This window comes from Berghia stephanieae, chromosome 2 (assembly GCF_034508935.2).
Source record: "Berghia stephanieae isolate SIO BIC M18660-M18661 chromosome 2, UCSD_Bste_1.3, whole genome shotgun sequence".
Lineage (NCBI taxonomy): Eukaryota > Metazoa > Mollusca > Gastropoda > Nudibranchia > Aeolidiidae > Berghia > Berghia stephanieae.
In genome coordinates, this window is record NC_088361.1 from 64141254 (window position 1) to 64162211 (window position 20958).

General features: G+C 34.4%; 1 protein-coding gene across 3 annotated transcripts in view; it reads right to left on the reverse strand.

Moving 5' to 3' along the window:
• Positions 1-18482, reverse strand: part of LOC144965331 (coiled-coil domain-containing protein 171-like) — a 42555-nt gene extending 24073 nt beyond the window's left edge. The window contains exons 1-17 of one of the 3 annotated variants that reach the window (XM_078900566.1): positions 18423-18482; positions 16794-16908; positions 14464-14584; positions 12265-12344; positions 11092-11266; positions 10631-10832; positions 7092-7132; positions 6441-6535; positions 5462-5554; positions 4942-5036; positions 4732-4797; positions 3289-3427; positions 2801-2900; positions 2243-2382; positions 1474-1563; positions 852-1013; positions 134-172 (exon numbers count right to left, since the gene is read on the reverse strand). In XM_078900566.1, the coding sequence (XP_078756692.1) occupies positions 134-172; positions 852-1013; positions 1474-1563; positions 2243-2382; positions 2801-2900; positions 3289-3427; positions 4732-4797; positions 4942-5036; positions 5462-5554; positions 6441-6535; positions 7092-7132; positions 10631-10832; positions 11092-11266; positions 12265-12344; positions 14464-14584; positions 16794-16898 (1743 nt within the window). In that variant the 5' untranslated portion in view covers positions 16899-16908; positions 18423-18482. Of the gene's footprint in view, positions 1-133; positions 173-851; positions 1014-1473; positions 1564-2242; positions 2383-2800; positions 2901-3288; positions 3428-4731; positions 4798-4941; positions 5037-5461; positions 5555-6440; positions 6536-7091; positions 7133-10630; positions 10833-11091; positions 11267-12264; positions 12345-14463; positions 14585-16793; positions 16909-18110 lie in introns of all 3 variants that reach the window. The other 2 variants (XM_078900565.1, XM_078900567.1) reach the window with 2 other exon arrangements.
• Positions 18483-20958: the final 2476 nt, after the last annotated feature.

Consider the following 20958-nt stretch of genomic DNA (forward strand, 5'->3'; position numbering starts at 1 on the left):
AAATAATAATAATTTTCTCAACTTGATTATTTTACCATTAACTTGCTTTAACTTAGCTCAAAAATATGATTAATACTCGTAAAAGACCATTAAAACCCCCCAGAGTATATGATAATATTCAGCTTTTTCTCACCTCTTCCTCTGTTTTGTGACGTTTGACTAATTTCATTATCTGCAAATAGGTTTTAAGACAAAAGAAATTATGTAAGCAGCAATTTTAAAGGTACTGTTTGTCAAACATAAATGAGATTAACATCTTTTTTTCTTGAAGGTTTTTCAAAAGGTAAACTTGTCTTATTTGTTAATATATTGTATTATAAAAGCCTAAAAATAATCACAGTAGCATGATGCTATTCAACCGCATATAGAATTCTCCCTAGTGAAATTTGATACTGTATATATAAAATATTTCAAGTTTAGTTATGATCAACTTCTACAATATGGTTTTGAGCATTCACTCTCATCATTTCTTGTATAATTATGATCAACTTCTACAATATTGTTTCGAGCATTCGCTCTCATTAGAAGTTGATTGTAATTATACTTGAAATGATGAGAGCAAATACTCGAAACAACATTGTAGAAGATGATAATAATTATACTTGAAATATTTTATAAATAGCTCCTTTTATCAAAAAGTTGAGCACTATTATTTCATGGCTTTTTAAAAAAATAATCTTATATAGATATATAACATACAAAAAAAATAGATAAAGAAAAACAAGACAAACCCAAAAGATTCGCAGTACTGTCAATTGCATCTGAAGGGAAGGGATAAAGATTCTATAAAAATTGAAAGCGTATAATTAAAGCTATTCCAAATAGCAAAAATGAAATGTGCTATGACTCACCTCCTCTGAGAGTTCTTGTATCCGGTTCCTGTCCTTAGTCTGGTTAGAAGTGTTTGTCTGAAGACTGGCCCTCAATTTACCAATGGTGGATTCTAACTCAGTATAGTTAGCCCTTGATTTGTTCAAGTCTTTAGCCATCTTGGTATAATTCTTCTGCGTGTCCTGAAGGAGGGTATAGTGAACCAAAGGGAAAAAAACAACAACATAAAACCCCTGAATTATTTGATAATACACCTCTTACAGTACACTTGTAAAAACATAACGCCCCCCCCCCCCCCCCCCCCCCCCCCCACGCACACAAACAAAAAAAGATTAAACCACACACACACATAGACACACACAGAAACGTAAAAAAGAAAAAACACAGAAAAATAAAACAGAAAAATTCAAAACATTTATATAAATAAACATTAATTTTTTTTTCTTTCTTTAGTCGTGTAAAATAGATCTAATTTGTAAAACCTGTGACATTTGTTTATTGTTGTTTCCTACCTCACTTATAAAATTGATCCCTCTGTTTGAAAAAAAAAAAAGAATAAATAAAATTTAAAAAACAAACAAAAAAATAAAACACATAAAAAAACACCATCACCATTGGGCATATGCCAGCAATTATACTCACCTCAATTGTTTTATCCTTATTTTTCAACATTTCCTTGCTCGAGTCCACGTCTTTTGATAATCTCTCAATGTTTTTCTTTGCTTTAATTAGCTGGAAAAATTGGAAATATGAATATTATATATTCAAAAAAAAAAAACCTCAAAAAAGCCAACTACCTTATAAACCACACAAATTGTGTAGCTATGTAGTCATGTGTTATGACACTTGCAGAGACGCCAACTTTAATTTTGGCTCACAGGAATTTCAGACACCACTGGTACGAATTTCAATGCCGAAAGAGGAATTTCCACACACAAGAAAAAGGAATTGGGATTTATTTGGCATTGTGTTTACATATTGTATAGTTCTAAATAAATAACTGATTAGAATTATATTAGGATGTATTATAAACACACTGCCAAATACAATACCAAAGTTTCTTTATTTCAAATGAAGTAAAGCTCCACTCTATATGTATATATAAATAAATTAAACATAAAGTACATAATAGAGAAATGATTTACAAGGAAAAAAAACATCATTTCCCAAAACTCTAAGTATACACTTGACTGTTTCCCTCCCAGCTAGGGTATCCGGCCAGGGCCAGGACAAAACCAAGTAATCTCATTCCAAGACAAATACAAGAGAGCATGTTGGAAAACAGATACAGGGGGATAGAAGACACAGTGAGTACCTTCCCACCCTCTATGGGAGGCCAGGAACCCAACCCAGCCAGTTAACTGAAATGCATCGTGATTGTAAAGATACATAAAAGAAATCTACGACAAACCTCTTCTGTCTGTGTGTCTAGTTTCTTCTTCAGTTGTATCAGCATCTGTTTGAAGTTTTCTACAGTGACTGATGGGTTATGGGGTGGCTTTTTTCCCTTAACCCCACCTAATGGTGGCTCTTCTTTCCTGCTCGCCATCCCTGAAATGACAACATATCAATATATCACTCACCTACGGTTATAACTTGGTCAGCACAGCTGACTTTATACAAATATCATACTTCATCAACAGTTAATGCGGTAAAATGTTACTTCCTTTTAAAAATCTGTCCTTTTTCTAATCAATTTTTTAAAATGGATGATATGATTAGTCCAGTAAACTTAGACATAGAATAGCATCATTAAGTTTTAAGTTTTGTAGGCTTAGTTGGATTAGACAAAACATTAAATATGAACTCTCTGAAAACAAGTTCCAACTAGATGTTACAAATTGATTAAAATCAATTATCAATTTCATATTTTAACCTACAAAATTTCACAAACAAAAAATCTCCACACACAACAAAATATTTTTTTCGTGAAAACCACAATTAATATTCAATAGACGAATAGACGTACTGAGCTTTTTATCATCAAAGTGGAAAGTGTGCATTAAAAATTCAAGTTCCTTGATGGATCCTCCATAGGTCTCTTCCAGGAATAGTTGTCTCTTCTTGGCCTGAAAAAAATTAATGCAGAAACATGAGAGCTATTGCATGTCATCGTTTTCAACTCCAGAGATATTCTACCACAGTCAAGACTGTTTTTAACAACATTTTGTTTGTATAGGCAAAAAGCTCATACTTTGTATTTTGTGTCCATGTGTTCAGTATTAAATAAATAATGTGTCTGTGAATATAGCAATGGGATAATAATAAGTTTCCAGATTAAAATAATATCTTTGGCACAGCATCACATTTCATGACCTAACACGAATCCCTCTCCCAAACGACTGCCTGTATTCGAAAAAATGGAAAATCTATTTCAATTTCAAATTGCAATATCAGAATATCATGAGTCAAATGAGCACTTAAAATAAGTTCTGACTGGTAAAGGAAACCACTAACCTTGCTCAGCTCTGTTTTCAACTCATTGAAGTTTTTCTGGTGATTCTCTAGCTCCTTAGAAAGGTTTCCAATAACTGACTTCTTGTCCTCCACTTCAGACGTCAACTGTCTCTTGACTGTCATGTTCTCCTTTTCCATCCTATAAAATAAACATTACAAAGACAATATAAAATGTAACTTGATAAAAAAAAACACAATAAATAATCTACAAAAAAGATACTTACAGCATTCCTTACATTTTGTTAACTTCAACTTTCTGAACGTTTGACTATCAGTATTAAGCATTTGTTATTTAAAATGGTTAAACATAATCTTTTTTTATTTTTTTTCGAAGTGACCCTCATCTTTCAAGAGCACCCCCCCCCCTCCTTCTTTTTTCATATTCTGTCTAAACCAATATTTCCCTCTTTGATTCATACAACTTTGTTTTTATGGCACCAAAAAAGAATTGTTGAAACACATATCAGTCTTCAATATGACTTCTCCTTGCTTGTCATACTTAAGAGTTGTCTACTTGATCCAACGCACAACAAAACACTGTTTGGTGCAGACATAATGTCATAAAGTCATGGGTAATTTGCTAATAACAAGAAATAAAGTGAATAGAAAAGTGCCAGAAGACAATAGAGAATTAAAAACTTCACGGCGATGGGGGCTTGAATCCACGGCCTTACTGGTAAGACAACTCCACCTGGCCTGGAGAGGGTAGCTCTACAGTCGAAGCCACCCACCACTAAAAAAAAAGTGGTACCAAACACGTGCCTATTTTGAACCGCTCTCCCAACTTTTTGAGGCCATGGGTTCAACACACAAACGCTGGGAGTTTAGTTTGTTAGCCAGCATTTAAGCTTAATAGCCATAATATTCTCAACACAAACATGTCACATAGAGACAATTGAGACATTGAGTAAGTTCAGATATTGGGGTGAATATCAATTCAAAAAAGTGAGTTGAACAGGCACTTATGTTGATAATATCAAGATATGAAATAAGTAGAAAAATGGGTAATTTGCTGCACAATTTAGCTCAAATTTTCTAAGTCTACCATAGACTAACTTGGTGAGACTTTTAGTCTTGACTTATGAACCAAAGCCGGACTTTATCCCTTTTCTCCGTAAGAAAACAAACTATCCAGTTCAGTTTTATACAATTTTTCCATATAATAGTTGCATGCAACAGTGGCAATTTTTTTTAATTAAAGGAACTGTTTATGCACATGGATGACATGTTAGATGTAATGGACATTGAATCTTATTTCCTCTGAGAGGAAATGAGTGTTGTCCCATGAAACACAATTTCAGATCTCTTAACAGTAAATTATTAGCCCATTCAGTTTTCTTTTGTCTTATGCAAATGTCAATGCATTATCATAACCAAATATTTGTTTTCTGAATTATTAAAAGAGCACAGCATAAAATTAAATCAGAGAGAGACATTACTTACTTGTCAATTTTGGTATTGAGCTCCTTTCTAGTCTTTCTTTCTTGGTCGTAAACTTGCTCCAATTCCCTATGAGTTAAGACATATATTTGATTCTGTTATGAGCAATGCAGTTTTAATAGTTTGTTCTGGTAAAATAATTCAATTCTATTATCTTCATCCTCTTTCATAACATTATATATTTAATAAGTGGTTACAATAAATGCCTCTAACCTGTTTTGTAAGGTGAGTCTTTCAATAGCTTTGTTGGCTTCGGTATTGGCTGATTTTTCCACTTCGATAGCTCCATCTAAATCTCTCACACGAAGCTAGGAAAGTAATAGAAAAAGATGACCAATATAAACAATGAGTAAAACTAGATTCTCATTCAAACATAAAAAATAAAAATAAGAGTCAGCTGAAAATACAATCGTGGTGAAGATGGAATGAGTGTAAATGTGGTAATATATTATTTTGATCAACTACGAAACGTAATTTTAAAAGCTGCTTTGTACAGCTTTGTCTCCTCTTACCCCACCAATGTTGAGTTTCTACAATTGATTGGTCTCCCTTTATGAATTTTTGTGGGTTTTTTTTTATGAATGCAAAAGAGCTTGTGTCACTTCATAAAACCATCAACGACAATACTTTTACAAAATTAATGGAAATTCTATAAATCCTGAACAAATCAATATCAAATATAATTGGACTTCAAATGTTGCTTTGGCAGTTTAAACATTCTTCAAAAAACTACCTGCACAATTTCCGAATTGAATTTTGTCTCCAAATGAGAAGCCCTCTCTACTTCAATATTCTCTTCCAAAGTCTTAATGCGAGACAAAGCACCCTGTTAAAATAAGAAAGAATAAAAATGTTATAAAAGCATGTAACTCACAATTGTATATTCTTAATATCTGATGAAACATCAAGGGAATTTTAATGTGATTCTCATCTCATGTAGTTCCATATCTGAAGCAGACGTCGGAGGTCATCTTCCGCCAAGCTGATCTATCTCTTGCCAATTCTATTAAAGCAGCGCCACCTTTCTCAGCTTCATCTGTCCAAGTTCTTATCCCTTTCAAATACGTTATTCTTTGTCTTCCTCTTATTCTTTTTCCATTCATCTTTCCAGTCAAGGCGAGTATTTCCAAACCGGGGTGGCGGATAATGTGTCCTAAAAATTCCATTTGGCGTTTGATGATTTTTGTTATCAGTGATCTTTTTCTGTTTGCCATTTCTAAAATTTCTTCATTTCTTTTCCTTTCCATCCATGACACCCTCATCATTCTTCTGTAAAACCACATTTCCACTGCTCCAGTCTTTTAACCATGGTCTTGTTTATGGTCCAGCTCTCACAACCATATAGCAGCACAGACAGTACATAGCAATCCAGGACTTTGCTTTTTGTTTTCATGCTAATATTCCTGTTTTTCATAATTGTATGCCGCTGGTTGAATGCATTTTTCGCCATACCTATTCTTTTCTTTATTTCACAATCTGATTTTCCATTAATGTGATTAATATCTAAATACATTGATATGCCACCAATAACCGTCAACTCAATAATCATAGTAATATAACTATGATTGCATCCATATAACGGATATATTACAACATAGTATATCAAAAGGTCAATAAATGTTGATTTTATAATTTTTCAACCTCTTTCAGCACACACGTTAAATAGTGAGCATGAAAGAAACCACTTAATGAATTGAAAAATACAAACTCACCTCATTCTCAGATTTCATCCTTTCCTCCCTTTCTTTTGCATATTCTATTTCAGCTGTTGCTCTTTTGAGATTTTCAAGAACATATCGCTTGTCACCTGATATAAACGTAATCGTAAATAATCACAAATCAGTGGGAACAAATACAAGATAAAGTCGAACACATCCAACCTAGGAAAGTTCTTATGCTCTGTCCTATAATCTTAAAAGTTTTTATGACAAACATTAAGTAGGTAAAACATTTGTTCACATTTTAAATGAAACAAGTCATTAAAGCATTACAAACATTATTGAACTTTAAATAACTGAGCCACAAAAGTCTGGTAATACTTGAGAGATTAAGATATTTGGATCAAATGAAAAGTTTATCAAAATTGAGCATTTCATTTGCTTGTCTTTATGCATGTTCAAAAGTGAACAATACTAAGGTCAGGAAAAATTATAAAACTGTTATAGATTTGGATATTTCAATTTATCATTTAAAAAAAAGATCATTCAGAGTGTGAGAGTCGTTTGAATTTTATTGCAAAACTTCTCTAAGTGATTTTACAGAAATCTGTTCCCAAAAAATTAATATTCTGCACTTGTATCAATATTAATAGTCTCACTTCGTTCTAGTTAAAAGCATTTAACAGTTCCAATCTTTCCACTTACTTTCAAAGACCTGTAGTTTTTCACTCAAATCAGATATCAAACTGAAACACAATGTACAATCAGAAACAATAATAATAATAATAATAATAATAATAATAATAATAATAATAATAATAATAATAATAATAATAATAATAATAATAATAATAATAATAAGAAGAAGAAGAAGAAGAAGAAGAAGAAGAAGAATAAGAAGAAGAAGAAGAAGAAGAAGACGAAGAATGATAATAATAATAATAATAATCATAATAATAATAATAATAATAATAATAATAATAATAATAATAATAATAATAATAATAATAATAATTATTATCATTATCATTTACCATTATTATCACAGTGGTGATCGCCTAAATGACCGGTGGATGGGAAGCAGAAAAAACCCCCGGGCATTTAGGCAGAAGGGGTATTTAGACGAAGTTGATCAAAAGCAAGATAATTACATATATTAACACTTATATCACGCATTTCAACTGATTCACAATGATAAAGACCTGTAAATCAGCTCTATAAAAATTGACTGAAACTGAAACTCTTCGTAATTCATTGTTGTGGAAAAATCCAAAGAATCGTAATGAATAGTAAGCAGCAAGCTCGCTTGAGTAAAACAATGGCAGAAAACTAATTTCCGCGGGGATTAATTCGGCTACTTACCATTGTTCCTTATAATTAGGTACCAAATCAGTGAAGAAACTAGAAACGATCATCCAGTTTGTTTACAATGTGAGGCAATCGAGATGTACTGTACCAATCCCTAACTTTCAATTTGATGGTGTCTACATAACGCACTTCCGGCTTTAGCATTTTACCTTTTTCATACTTTTACTTTCCTCCAGGTAAATGTGGTCAAGTTTGGCTTAGACCAAACAGTGAAATTTATCGCTCAGCGGCTCAGTTAAAATTGGCTACCATTGGGACCACGACAGGTTTGGAAAGTGAAAAAATAATTTCACAAATGCTGTGTGAAAATAAACTGGGATGTGTTGAGACACGGCAATTCTAAAAAGTGTCGCTTAGCTTTGGCTATCGTTAATATAAACGGTCCATGAGCTATGCTTAGCGCTGTGGAACATCCCTAATTACTTTATGGTCATTCGAATACGATTCATGAATTCTTTCTTTCCTTCCTTTTTTAAAATATTTGCATTTGACGAATTGACTGATTTCAGTTAATTGACTGAGAATTTACAGGTCTAATGATTATTGTGTTCCACAGTGCTTAGTTCATTCAACTAGCAGGCTATTTTTAACATTTCAAACACTTTAAGTTGTCTGCTAGGAGTCCTTTTTGTTGCTACATTTAACAATTTTACTGTATAAAGTTTGGTATCTACTTATTTACATCTCCTGCAATTGGGGTGAATGTGTTTTGAGCGCCTTACCTAAGGCCATACATAAGGGCCAGAGTTTTACGATCATTGTAATCTGCCTGGTCATTGACTACGCTTGACAGTGTTACAAGACTAAACTTATGTATTGCTTGGCCGCCAATATTTATAAAGTGGTGCGACCGGATCAAGAATAAAGACTTTTGACGTGCACACACAAAAACACTTTCTCTCTCTCTCTCCACACACACAGACACATACTCACAGAATGAGTCAGGGGATTTCGAACGCTCAGTGAGTAGAGCACTTGCTTTGCAAGCAGAGGAGTTAGAATCAATCTGGGTGAGGTTGAGATTTTTTCTTTTCTGTCCACCAAGCAGTGATTGGGTTGCTGGGTCTGTTTGATCTAAAAAGTACTTTTCGTTCTATCAAAAGGGCAGCAAAAATTGCTATTGTCTGTATAGCATTATAGAAATTGTGATAACTCTGAAGCTCTGAAAGACTACTTTACTTCACATGCAAACACTCTCACACACCCTGAGAGAAATCACATACGCGCGAATGAGTGTGTGTGTGCATTCAACTGATTTAAACATTTTAACATGCTGCTCAGTTCAAGCTCTTCTGATTTCTCTATGAAAATTGTACGCTGAACTTCTAACTTCTAACACCGATACACCATTCCATGAGAATTTCATCCTCACGATTCATTATACCAGGCAGACATCCTGGCTCATGGTCCAGTCTACAGGGTGTGAGAATAGAAGGTAGATGTTGAGTGACTTCAAAGAAGGATGTAATCAAAGGCGACAGATGTTTGTGTAAAATCAAAAGCTCAGGGGGACTGGGCCACACGACCTTACATATCGTGGGTATGTGTGATTGAAGTGGGCAGAGCCTACTTGACTTACTTTGGTGATTATCAACTGCCGGACAATTAAAATTGTCCTTTTCAACAGCCAATTTGAAGTGGACAGTTGTAAGAAGCTGATTGGATGCTATATGAAGAGAAAACAGTTTGAGGGACATAGGAAGAGGCTGCTGGATTAAGGGTGGAGCAAATGTGAGATTTATTGATATTTATTCAGGGCAATGTCAAATAACAATCTCACAAACAGGGGATGAATCAATTCTTTTGACTGCAAAATTTTTAGTTAAAATTTTTTCTTCTTTCTCAACCCTTTTAGAGAGGTAAATTAGCCGAAATCCATTTTTAAAAAACGGGCATTTAGAGTTTATTTTAAAGAGAAATAATTCCGTTTCACCAAATTAGCAGGCATTTAAACAAAACGGACACTAAGCCGACGGCATTTAAGGCAATCACCACTGTATTATTATTATTATTATTATTATTATTATTATTATTATTATTATTATTATTATTATTATTATTATAATAATAACAATTTTAATAATAATAATGAAAACAACAATAATAATGCTTAGGTAATACAGCCAAAAATATATCTTTATCCCAAAATATATGATAAAAATCTGCTAAATTTTACTTATGTGCTTCCTATTTATCACGTTGCTACCAAAATTGATGATTAACCTCCCCCCCCCCCCCCCCCAAAAAAAAAAAAAAAAAAAAAAAAAAAACAACAACACCAAAACAAAAAAAAAACAAAAAAAAACTAGCAAACAAAATAAAAGTAACTTGAGCATTGTTATAGTACAATATCCACTAAGTGTATTCAAAGAGCTTTACAAGGGGTCCCAACCAACAGGAACATTAACATTTAGGATGAGAAATAACACCTAGAGGTGATATTACAATATTTTTCAACAGAGACGAAGCTGTTAACAGACAGGTCTTCGTTTTACACCTGAGTACATTGAGAGAATGATCAGTAAAGAGCCTTTCCATCTTTTCTACTGACTCCACTTCACGCTGCTCAGAGCATGACTTGAACTCAGGACCTATCAGTCTGACGACAACTGTCATACCACAAGACCACAAAGTAAGCCTGTTAGATCTCGTTAGCTCAATTGGTACACACTAAACCCACAATCCTGAGTTAAAGGAAGGTCATCTGAACACCCAGCAATGAGTGTGTGGATAGACAAGTAATAGACAAGTGCCCTATCAAAAGGTTACAAGCAATTAGTGTTACTGCCCTTTTTTTTAACGTTATAAAAAAGCAGGTTAACTCCTGCTCCATGGAATTTAGGACTTTTAAAGGGAAGAAAAAAAAAGAATCTTACTTGGAATGTTTCTGACAAAGTTCATTCAACCTGTTTTTTTCATTACTGGTCGTATCAAGTTCATTTTTGGTCTTGGACAGCTGTTGTTCAAGCTCTTGAATGATTCGTCTTGATTTCTGTTCATTATCGTCGGCACTATCTTTACACGATTTTAAGGATTGCTGCAGTCTCTTTACCTCTTCACCAAGCTCTCCAATTTTATCTGAGAAGTTGTAAGACATCATAGAATCACGGATTACTGATACTTTATTTTTCACGGCAAACCAGAGATCTAACTGATCACATTAAAGGCAAATAAAATGTGAAAATTAGCAGAAGTATGATTATTATTGATTTCATCCATCAAGATGCATTTTAAAAATTACTCTTAACATAGATCTGAAAATGACAAAAATCTACACAAGTTTAAAATAAAATAATATAAATACTGAAATTTCATCTTTTAAAAATTATTTCCATACGTTTCATGTCTTCTGTTGTGCCTTTAAAAGCAGATTCCTTTTCCGTTGCATTTTGTTTGATATTCTTCAATTCCCTTTGGCTGACAGTCAACTCGTATTCAAGGTTATGCCTGGTTGCCTCTCCTTTCTCCATTTGAGATCGGAGCTTTGCAACTTGGGTCTCCAAGGAAGAAATCTACATTAGAAAGACCGATTACATGTCATGAGCTACATGTCTTACTTTTCTTCTTTTCAACTAAAAAACTAACAGAATGTCTTCTATATATGTTCAAAATTAGTATTGCAGCTTTCTAAAATATGTATGAAACGTGCCAAACAAAGCAAGAAAGAAAAAGTACAAGAAAAAAAAACCATCCCAAAAAAGACCGATTTTTAAAAAATGGTTTACTTCTTGTATTTTTCTTTCTTGCTTTGTCTGGCACCTTTCATACACATTTGTTCAGATCTTTATCTTACACCAGTGCCTGCTCCCTAGTTTCTCGTGTGCATTGTTCAGAAAAATTGATAACACCCCATATCTGAGTTTTTGTTATCTGGAATAAATTCGTAAAGATTGATAGCAGTGATTGGTTGTATTTCCATTTTTACTGAATCATATCAAGCAAGCGGGTGGGTAACATAACCATTAATGACTGAATGAATGAATGGATGAATGAATGAGTAATAGGATAATGAGGTAAGTCAAAATGGTTGATAAACAAATGAAATATAGAAAAAGTGAGAAATCAAGAACAGCGTGTCATGACTGCCAACTCTATACGAGATGTTGAACCGTCAAATATTCAGTGAAGCGTGTGTAAAGATGTGATTTTTTCTATTGTAGAATATTGTGGTTACAAGAATCATTCTCTGAAACTGCAGAATTACTACAAGATGTCCATATGCTGAGAGTTATTGTTGAATAGGAATCATTCATCAAAGGACAGACACTGGATTACTAAACAGGAAATGATATGTCATTTTCTAATTCCATTAATTTTTAACTTCAATTATTCTTCCTAGTTTTTAATCTTGGGGGAACAATAACATTTTAAGCAATGTGATTTTATAAGTATGAAATAATGGGGACTCTTTTACCTGTGTAAGTTTGGTCTATAAAGTTAAGAAAATATAATCCTTGTTACAATTATTTCAAAACTATTCTTTGAAGGGAAATACTCGGATTGGGTTTACCTCTCCATTGGCTCTGGTTTCTGCTTCAAGCTTTTGTTTCTCAACATTGTTAACCTTTTTTCTTAACTGGAGAACATTGTCTGTGAAAAAAAAGAAGAGCAACAACAACAACAACAACAATAATAATAATAATAATAATAATAATATTATTATTAACGGAGTGTTATTCGACACCCGAAACTCGGGTGTATCTTGTAACCAGATTATTTGACACCCGAGTCGCGCATGCACATATTGAGAATTAGCTACCCTCAACAACTTCCGTTGTGTGAATTTATCAGTATGGTGGTAGGGCTAAATGTTTATCTGAAGGCAGGGACTAATCAATATGCTTAGGGATGAAACGACGCAAGCAATGAACAATTTGAATGTTAACCCTTCATCTGCATAATAAAACAAAGAATTGTCTAAACAAATAAACAGAATGTAGTGGGCGCTCCTTGTTGTTTTGTTTGTTTGTTGCTTTAGGTCTCTTCCAACACAATTGAGGTTATATGAGAGACCGCTGAAACAAAAAAACAAGCAATCTAACAAAAATAGTACAAATGTAAATCAAAATCATAACCTAAAGATATCATAAGCTAAATTATAAATAACCAAGAACAAACAGGCAGAAGATTTACAGAAAAAAAAATATCCCCTGTCAAAAATACAATCACAAACCAAAGAAGCAGGATAGGCTAGTAAAGACAAGAAGAAACGACATCACTATCGGATCGTACACCCATGCGAACATCATAGGTATATGATTCAAGGGTGATGCTCCCATCCAACCACCCGCGCTCCTTGTTGGATGGAGTCTGAATGAAATGAAAGCCTGGTGTGCTGAGAGGGAGGTGTGATACTAGAAGGTCTGAAGTTATGAGCTCATTGTTGTAATGGAAATATTTTCAATCCAAATCAAAATATTGCCCCTTAAAACATTGTTTTAAAAAATCCCATAATCATTTAAGTTTATCGGACCTGAAAATAAGACATGGTCACAGGGGGATGTTTGGGGTAGGTCAGTGTGCAGTGAGATGAAAAATTTCAAGAAATGAAGATTATAATATATTAATTCTACGCATGGGGGGGGGGGGGCAGGAGGAGTGTAGGTTTATGTATGAAAGTTTGATGGAGAGAGAGAGAGAGAGAGAGAGAGAGAGAGAGAGAGAGAGAGAGAGAGAGAGAGAGAGAGAGAGAGAGAGAGAAGAGAGAGGGACAGAGAGAAAGGAAAAAAAAAAAAGAGAGAGAGAGAGAGAGAGAGAGAGAGAGAGAGAGAGAGAGAGAGAGAGAGAGAGAGAGAGAGAGAGAGAGAGAGAGAGAGTTGTTCGTGTACTGTTGACGGTTTATGTGACTGTTGGAGACAAACTGAGAGTGATAGAAATTGCGAGTTTGTGTTTTTGACAAAAATAATAGAAAACAACAACAAACTAAAAATAAAAACTCAACTTTTCAGGGTGCCGAATTATCTGATGATAAAAGACACCCAGGTTTCAGGTGTCGAATTATCTGGTGACAAAATACACCCGAGTTTCGGGTGTTGAATTATGCTCGCTATTTTTAATAACAACACATTTAGTAATAATAATAATAACAACAACAACAATAACAACAACAACAACAATAATAATAATAATTAATATATGATCCCAATTTACCCTTTTAAACACGGTAAGATGAAAATTAATAGCTTCTAAAAAAAAAAGATTATATTTAACCATTACAACTATTTACTCCCCCCTCTCTCTGTTTTTATCTCCTTCAATATAAAGTTTGACTCAATCTAATTGTTTCCTTTCTTGTCTCTTAAAAGACAGGCGTGACACCTTAATTCTCAGTATGACAATCTGACAACAGAATTTTAGAATTCCATCCTCAATACCATCTTTATTACATCATCCAGGTGGTCGATTTCCTGCTTATACAATCGATGAATAGAGTATTACTTCTTGTTCACATTGGAATGGCCTTTATTCCGATGAACGATTAGCAAAAAGTGTGAATATATAATACATAGAACATGAGTATGAAGATGAAATATAAAAGTTCCATAGACAGATTTGCTCACATTTTTCTCTTTAATATTAACTGACTAAGAAAAAGTGAGATTATTGTTAATGCATACAATAAAATAAATATAATGATGATTTCAAAATAGTGGAAGATTGTTGGAAACCTCTATTACACCACGAAAAAAAAAATCTATTAAAAATTTACCCTGCTCTGATTGAAGATCAATCTTCAGTTGTTTGTTTGTATTTTGCAGAGCTCTAATTTCACTGGTGAATTGATCCGGGTGTCCATCTATAAATGGCAGTAAACCTTCTGCTTGGAGTTCCTATAGGAAAATTATTTTACAAAAACAAACAAAAAACAAACAAGTTACAATCTAACAAAATAATTATGAATTTATGTCAGTATAGGTGGCATAATGAAAAGTGCACTTGCTTCTTAACCTGAAAGTTGGCACTTGTCTCAGGGTCTTGCTAAATTGTTCTTCCAGCTGAAAATGTTTACCTGGATCTCGTCAGATATGGCAAATGTAAAAGTAATATAGTCTTAAGGAGCAAGCTATATCATTTGTGCGGACCTGTAGCCGTGCTGTATGACATTCGCCTTTGTATTTGTAGGTACCAGGATCATCTGCTACAGCAGTGCAAGGTTGACTCATTGGAAATGTTTTTTTTCACTCAAATTAACTCATCATATTTAGGTGTAAAATGAATAGCTAGTTGGTATCAGCATGATGGTATCGAAAAAAAAAAAAAAATGCACCTTACAGACTTCATGTCCTCATTCATGTTAAGTGTTTAATGGCTTGGGGCCCTTTTAAAAGTTTTTCAGCTCATTGAGTGAATAATGCACTTTACAAAAGCTCAAGTTTTCAAACACCTTGAGCTGTCACTTGAACAGAAATAAATGTTATCATCATTATCATATACTCAGGACAATAACCCGCTATAATGGCAATCCTTGACACTTGCTCAAACATGGGCTTCAATTTATTTTATCTTGTCAATTAAATGTCTAAAGACCACTCATCACAGTGTCAATAATAAGCAAGAGAAACATAGATTAGAAAAGGGTAATTTTTCCAGTATTTCAATGTTTCATTTCAATCAAGAGGGCAGTAACAGAACAATGCTATATCACAGTAATAAGACCCAGCTTGGAATACAGCTGCAGTGTGTGGGACCTCAGATGAAGAAAGCCATTCACCAGCTTGAAAAAGTCCAAAGGCAGACCTGCAGATTTTTCCATAACAAGTATGACAATAGAAAAAGTGTAACAAACACGATGACAGAGAGCAACTGGATAACATTGAGATAGAAGCGCTGCGACAGACATTCCCCCGGGTAGGCCCATTATCTCTGCTTGCTCATGTCCAAAAGAAAGAATTTCTTGATTTCAACCTCATGTTCAGAAACTTCCAACTTATGTTAAAGGCACTAATCATGCTCTTACTATCTTTAGAGATTATATTATATCTGACTCCCAGTCCCACCTTCTATTCACCATGGATGTTTCATTTTTATACACCTTTATACTATGCCTTTTATTACTAATGATATTATAGGACAAAAAATGGACTCCATGTCGCTATAAAGGACGTCATTATATGTGCGCTGAACTGTATTCATCATCATCATCCATCGTGGCTTGTGCTCTTGAGCACGTTGCCGGTCAGTTGTCTCCACGAATCACGATCCTCTGCGGTGCGCATGAAATCTGTGTTGCTTTTTAAGTCACATTTGGCCATTCTTAGGTTATTTAAATAAGTCATTCTTTGTCTTCCTCTAGCTCTCTTTTCTTTGATCATCCCAGATGTTACCAACTTTTCTATTCCGTCTCTTCTCCACACATGTCCCAGAAAGCGTAACTGCCTCTTTCTGATGTTATCGATCAGTGTTCTTCCCTTTCTCACCTTCTCCAACACTTCCTCGTTCGTACACCTGTCTGTCCATGATGCCCTCAACATTCTTCTATACACCCACATCTCCAATGCCTCTAGCCTCCTCGTACATTCTTTGTCAAGCGTTCACGTTTCACAACCGTATAAAAGGGTACTTATAACATATGTTTCTACTACTTTCATTCTGGTCTTCAAGTTTAGATTGTTGTTTAACACAACTGGTCGCATTTTATGGAACACGTTTTTTGCTATTGCTATTCTTTGTTTTATATCCTCTATGTCACGTGCGTCATGGGTGATGATAGTGCCTAAATATTCAAATTTCTTTACTTGTTTGATGGTCTCTCCTTTGCTTGACAAGTGGAAGGTCACGTTGTTGTCATTCTTTGAGACCACCATGTATTCCGTTTTCTTAATATTTAGTTTCAGGCCCATCTCTTCACTTTTGCACACCACTATATCTAAAATTTTCTGCACGTGTTCTGGAGAGTAGGTCATCAGAGTACCATCGCCTGCGCATCTTATGCTATTCATATTCTACCCTCCAACGATGACGCCTTGCATCTCTTCAATTTCTTTGAATATTATTTCACTGTATTCATATGTCATTTGAATATAATGCTCTTTATTTCACCTTTTCCAACATTGCATAGGAGAAAGACTGAGCGTCTTGTGGGTGGTTCTCATTTGCGTTCATACCATCAAAATCATCAAATGTAGTTGTTTCCGTTTTCGACATTGTAGATGCCCTAAATAAAGAAGATAAAGGAAAAACATGAATTGGTTGATAAACTGAGGTATGTATTAGAAGCAAAAAGAAAAATACAATAGAAAAACCATCCCAAAAAATTAGCCTACCTCGATTGAACTTCAATCCTCAAAGGAATGCATTTCCATTGTGAGCCCTGCCTGCATCTTCATAAACAAATATTGAACACAAGCGGATAAGGATGAAGACATTAGAGGATTGAGGTTCGATCCCCAGTCAAGTCAGACTGATTTGTTGGGACGTTTTTTTCTTGTATTTTTCTTTCTGCTTTGTCTGGCACTGTTTCATACACTACACGCCCTTTCCAATTTCTATCATTCCCCATTCGTAGTGTTTTTATGCACCTCCGTTGACGGTGTATCTTAACGGATCGTTTCTATACACCTCCGTCATGCATGCGCATTCCACCCAATTTCATCAGCGATAATGTGTTTCTGTATTTGGACGTGGCAAAAGTTATATTGTGACATCTATAGGATGTCTTTGTTAAAAAATTTATATAAAAATAATAATCTAAAAAATTTAAATATAAAACCAGAAAATAGAAGTTGCATTGAAGGTAAAATAATGTTATAGAAAGACCTTATTAAATGTTGTGGTCAATCAGCTGGCTCCGTAGCGCAATGGACAAGGTGTCAGACTTTAACCTTGAAAGTACCGGGTTCGATTCCCATTGTCGACATTTTTTTTTTTTAAAGTTTACTTTATTGAGAAAGACATCATTTTTTTTTTCTTCTCCTTTTTTTTTTTTTCGTTTTTCAAAAACTTTTTATCATGTTTAAAAAAAACTTCGATTTTAATTTTCTAAAAATATTTATTCATTTGAGATCAATATTTGTGTGCCATGTTTCTTTTAACCTTTGATTTTAAAAATTATTGTTATTATTCTGTAATTTATTATCATTGTATAAACGTACATCGGTAATCACTAACGTGCTAAACTACAATCTAAAACTATTTAAACCTCATGGACGTATGCAGCAACATTTTCATTAATTAACCGTCACCGCCAACGGAGGTGCATAAAAACGGTGCGTTTTTGTACACCTCCAGCGGAGGTACATGTCTGCCAATAAAGAAAAACGATTATTGCCAGACACCTGTGCCTGGGCCTGTGAAGTGTGGGCTTTACTTTAAAATTAAAAATGATTTGACCAACAAGCCGACATCAAAAAGACATACCGGTTCTATTTTCATTTGAGATCAATCATTATCATTAAATTGATGCTCAAAATCATATTAATCGGAATACTAACACAATCACTGCTTAAGTTTCACGCGAAACATGTCCAAACTAGCCGGGAACAAAACAAAATCATTGGGGAATGATTTGCATAAATAATTTCTCATGCATTAAAATATGTTTAGAGCATAAACAGAACCATTACATTCATAAAATCTAAGAAGATCTTTCGATAAAAATTTAAGAGCTAAAGGACGTACAGAGAACAATAACATTCAATTTATATCATTTCCACAATCAATGGATAAAACCTGTTTTTAGTTTCAATGTTTGTATCGGAGATCCGGTTATACGGCACAAATGCAAAAAAGGATTGTGGATTGGTCAAAAATTTTGACGCTAATGTTCCCCTTACAGTTTAGAAGTATAAGAAGTCTTATTAGACTATGTTACCCTGCTGCCACAGCTCTTGACGCTTATGCTGCACTACAGTTTACTGATAGACTGATTGGTATTGTCCAAACTGCAATTTAACTTGCGACAGTCCGGTGCCTTTGCCTATCCATATGGGTGCAAATCATAGTGAACTAACAGTACGTGAGAGCTCGATGGTACAAATAAATGTTACTATCATCTCTTTTAATTTGCATGTGGATTTGAGCGCACATCTATCTTTGTAAAAGTATGTACTACTACTACTACTACTACTACTACTACTACTACTACTACTACTACTTACTTACTTACTTACATACTTACTTACGTAATACCTACGTGCATACTGCCCATCACATCTATCGGTATGCAGGGCAACAACGAAGGACCTCGATCTTCCTCTGCCGACACCCATCATCTTCAGGAAGCTCCATATCTCCAACCCCCCCCCCCCCCCCCCCACACACACACACACTCTCTCTCATATCTCTCTCCGCTGTTCTCCTCAAGTTGGACACTAGGAGGAAGGAAAAGAAAATGAAGACCCCCCCCCCCCCCAAAAAAAAAAAAAAAAAAAAAAAAAAAAAAAAAAAAAAAAAAAAAAAAAAAAAAAAAAAAAAAAAACAACAACAAAAAAAAAAAAGCAAAACAAACTAAACCCCCACAAAAACAAACAAACAAACATACAAAACAAACGAAAAACACGAAAAAAATGCATTTATAGAGCGCAGTATCCATGTGCTCAAAAGCTATACAAGGGGTGCCAAGGCCTAGCCCACAGCAACACTTAACACGTGGGACGAGATATGACGCTTGTTAGGCGATACATATTACCTTTTCCCCGACGGTGACAACGCTGTTAACGGCCAGGTATACTCATCTTATACCTGAGTACAGTGAGAGAATGTGAGTAAAAATCCCTTTCCAAGGACTCAACTACGCTCCGCTCAGAGCGGGACTCGAATCCGAAGGCAAGTGTCATACAACAAGACCATATAGTTTCACTTATACTCGATATTGACAACAGTTAGCTCGTCAAACTTAACCTACACATTGATAGTCGACATGTTGATACACTCAAATTAAAAAAAGAAAAACGTTCAAAAGGAAGAATGACGTAGAGCACTTATTAATGCTATGCATTTAATAAAGGTAAAAAAAAACTTACAACATCCACCAGCCGGATATAACGTACCAAGACACAAAACTATGTGTAGCATTAAACAGCCTGATAGAATCTAACGAGAATTAATAACCAAAGTGTCTGTCTAAAATCAATAAACAAAGGGAACTGTGTTTTCAGTCCACCGGAAATAAACATATTTAAAAAGGACCAATTAATTATCGTCTATACCCTACTTATTACCTTAATCGATAATGACGACATTGATACTGAGCCTATTGTAGGTTAGGCGTCATCAGAAATGGACAAGCATAACATATGACAATTTGTCGGCGTTAATAATATCATTTACAGCGTTTTATTTACTCTCGAAAAGTCTTGATTGAGAGTTGTTCGAAATCGGGGGCCTGAAAGAGACAAATTCTTCCCATGGTTGCCAGATCACAGAGAATAATTTTTCTATAATTAATTTAAAATTAACATTTATGTCTATTTTTAATGTTTCCTAGTCCGTTAGAATGTGTATGATTATCAAAACCGATGAGTTTTCCAAGGAGATCATAGTTTTAGTATTGTTTGTCCAAGTAAGGTTCTATTTGGTCACTTTTCACTGGCCTCGAGCACACCTGTGTACTCCCTTGGCAAAAAATTCTTAATTTTCAAGTTCAACACGATGACGCCATTCCTGGTGACTTGAGAAGTTTGATCGACCTTTATTTTTAAAAAATTTATTTACTTTTACTCACTTTTAAAATTATTATTTTAATTTAGAACACAGTGAGACGTCAAAATGTATTGCCTTGTGTATTTCTTGTACGTAGCAATATGAATCCGGAGAAAAACGAAACAAAAACGAACAAACAAAACAAAACCAACCAAAATAAATTTTTAAAAAGATAAAAGAAAAAGAGAGAGCAACTTTATAGATATAGGGTCTTGAATGTGTTAACGGGAGAGAAGGGGGTGGTGGTGGGAGAGATTAGATATATAGAGAGAGATAGAGTATAGATAGATAGATTGAGAGAGAGAGAGAGAGAGTGTGTGTGTGAGAGAGAGAGAGAGAGAGAGAGAGAGAGAGAGAGAGAGAGAGAGAGAGAGAGAGAGAGAGAGAGAGAGAGAGAGAGAGAGATGTTTTATTAATATTTTGGTTCCTATCCTTATTTATAAGGTTACAGTTTTGAACACTTTTGGTGTAGACAATATCGGCGTGAACAGCAAGGAAGATGACTCTACATTCTTTTAAGGACTCTTTTGTTTTTAAAGGTTTGATGGCGCTTATAAAACATTGA